The following is a 1,683-nucleotide window of genomic DNA, read 5'->3' as shown; positions in this document are numbered from 1 at the left end:
AGCCGGTGGCGACAGGCGGCGGCGGCGGCGAGGGGAAGAAGAGGCGGAGAGAGAGACTTAGTAGGAGAGAGAGAGAAAGCGTCGGGGGAAAATGAAGAGGAAGAAGATAGGGTATATTAGATCAGACTTATTTGCGACTACATTGTCATCGCAAATAAATTTAAAATGTCGTCGCAAATAATATGAAATTATTTGTGACGATAAATGTCGTCACAAATAAAGTGAAAATGTCGTCGCAAATAATCATTTTTTCCGCGTTTAGTTTTTGGTGAAATCTTAAAAAGATTATTTGCGACGACAAAGAGAAAATGTCATCGCAAATAACATGGAATTATTTACAACGACATTTATCGTCGCAAATAATAAGATATTTGCGACGACTTGTCGTCGTAAAAAATGGATTACCATGGCGGTAAAAATTCGCACCATTGAAATTTGCGCGCTAAAATTATTAGCGACGACATTGTTGTTTTATTTAATGGGGAATAATTGCGACAATCGCAAATATTGTATTATTTGCGACGACATTTGTCGTCGCAAAAAATGTCGTCGCAAAAATCGCTTTTTCTTGAGGTGCGCCTCCCAATGCTTCACCATCACCTTCATCAGCACCCACTCCATCCACCACCACACCGCCAAGTCCCAACCCCACGCCGGCGACGATTTCTTCGCCCACACCGGGCTTGACATACGCTACCGCGCCATCTCCGATGGCCTCCCCGTCGAGTTCGACCGATCGCTCAACCACGACCAGTTCATGGCTGCTCTGCTGCATGTGTTCTCCGCTCACGTGGAAGAGGCTGTCGAGAACATCGTTAGGTCTTCGGAGCAGCCGCCAGTTAGTTGTCTGATTGCGGATACGTTTTTCGTTTGGCCTTCCAAGATTGCTAAGAAGTTTGGTTTGCTTTATGTTTCTTACTGGACTGAACCGGCTTTGGTTTTTACACTTTATTATCATCTGGATCTTCTTAGGAGGAACGGCCCTTTTGCTTGTCACGGTACGATTTTTTTTTCTTCTTTCTAAATTTCACCTTAATTTTTCCTTCTCTTTGAGAAATATGATATCTTTCAAATATGTTGTGATTTAACATATGAAATGTCTTTGTTTGAACGTTACATTGTCATGTAGTAATTTAGGCCTTAATCCTTATCTGCATGATGTCGGTCACCGAAAAATGTTGTGAAATCGCCGCCACGTCTATACTACACATATATGATATATGCAATGTTATACATGAGTATTGTATCTCCCAAAACAAAAAATAAAAATAAAAATAAAACAAGAGTATTATCACAAAAAAAATAAATAAACATGACTACTTCATGTTGTGTGTATAGTGCCGGTTTAATGTAATATATATATATATATATATATATAGATCATAAGAATATTCCATCGAAAATATAGATCATAAGTATAAAGTATAAACAGAAACAGTAACAATAAATTAATAATAATAATAATAAGACAACTTTAATTATTAATTTATCACATTATTGTGAAAAGCTTTGTGCGTTTCATGTACTAGAAGCCTACATATTTTGATTAAGAACTAGTAGTGGTTATTTAATTTTTAAGATACAGCAGTCAATATTAGTGTCTAAAGCACTCCTCAATTAACATACATAAAAAAAGGAAAAAAAATACCCTTTTTTTTGGGGGGGGGGGGGGCGGGGGTGGGT

General features: G+C 38.0%; 1 protein-coding gene across 1 annotated transcript in view; it reads left to right on the top strand.

The window, feature by feature from the left end:
* The window catches only part of LOC21403491 (UDP-glycosyltransferase 86A2), a 6,969-nt gene that overhangs the window by 1,839 nt on the left and 3,447 nt on the right, over positions 1-1,683 (top strand). The window contains 1 exon segment of the mRNA XM_024175683.1: positions 574-996. Within this exon segment, the coding sequence (XP_024031451.1) occupies positions 574-996 (423 nt within the window).

This window comes from Morus notabilis, unplaced genomic scaffold (assembly GCF_000414095.1).
Source record: "Morus notabilis unplaced genomic scaffold, ASM41409v2 Scaffold888, whole genome shotgun sequence".
Taxonomy (NCBI): domain Eukaryota; kingdom Viridiplantae; phylum Streptophyta; class Magnoliopsida; order Rosales; family Moraceae; genus Morus; species Morus notabilis.
The sequence above is the reverse complement of the archived record's forward strand: the minus strand, read 5'-3'. Positions and strand labels throughout refer to the sequence as shown.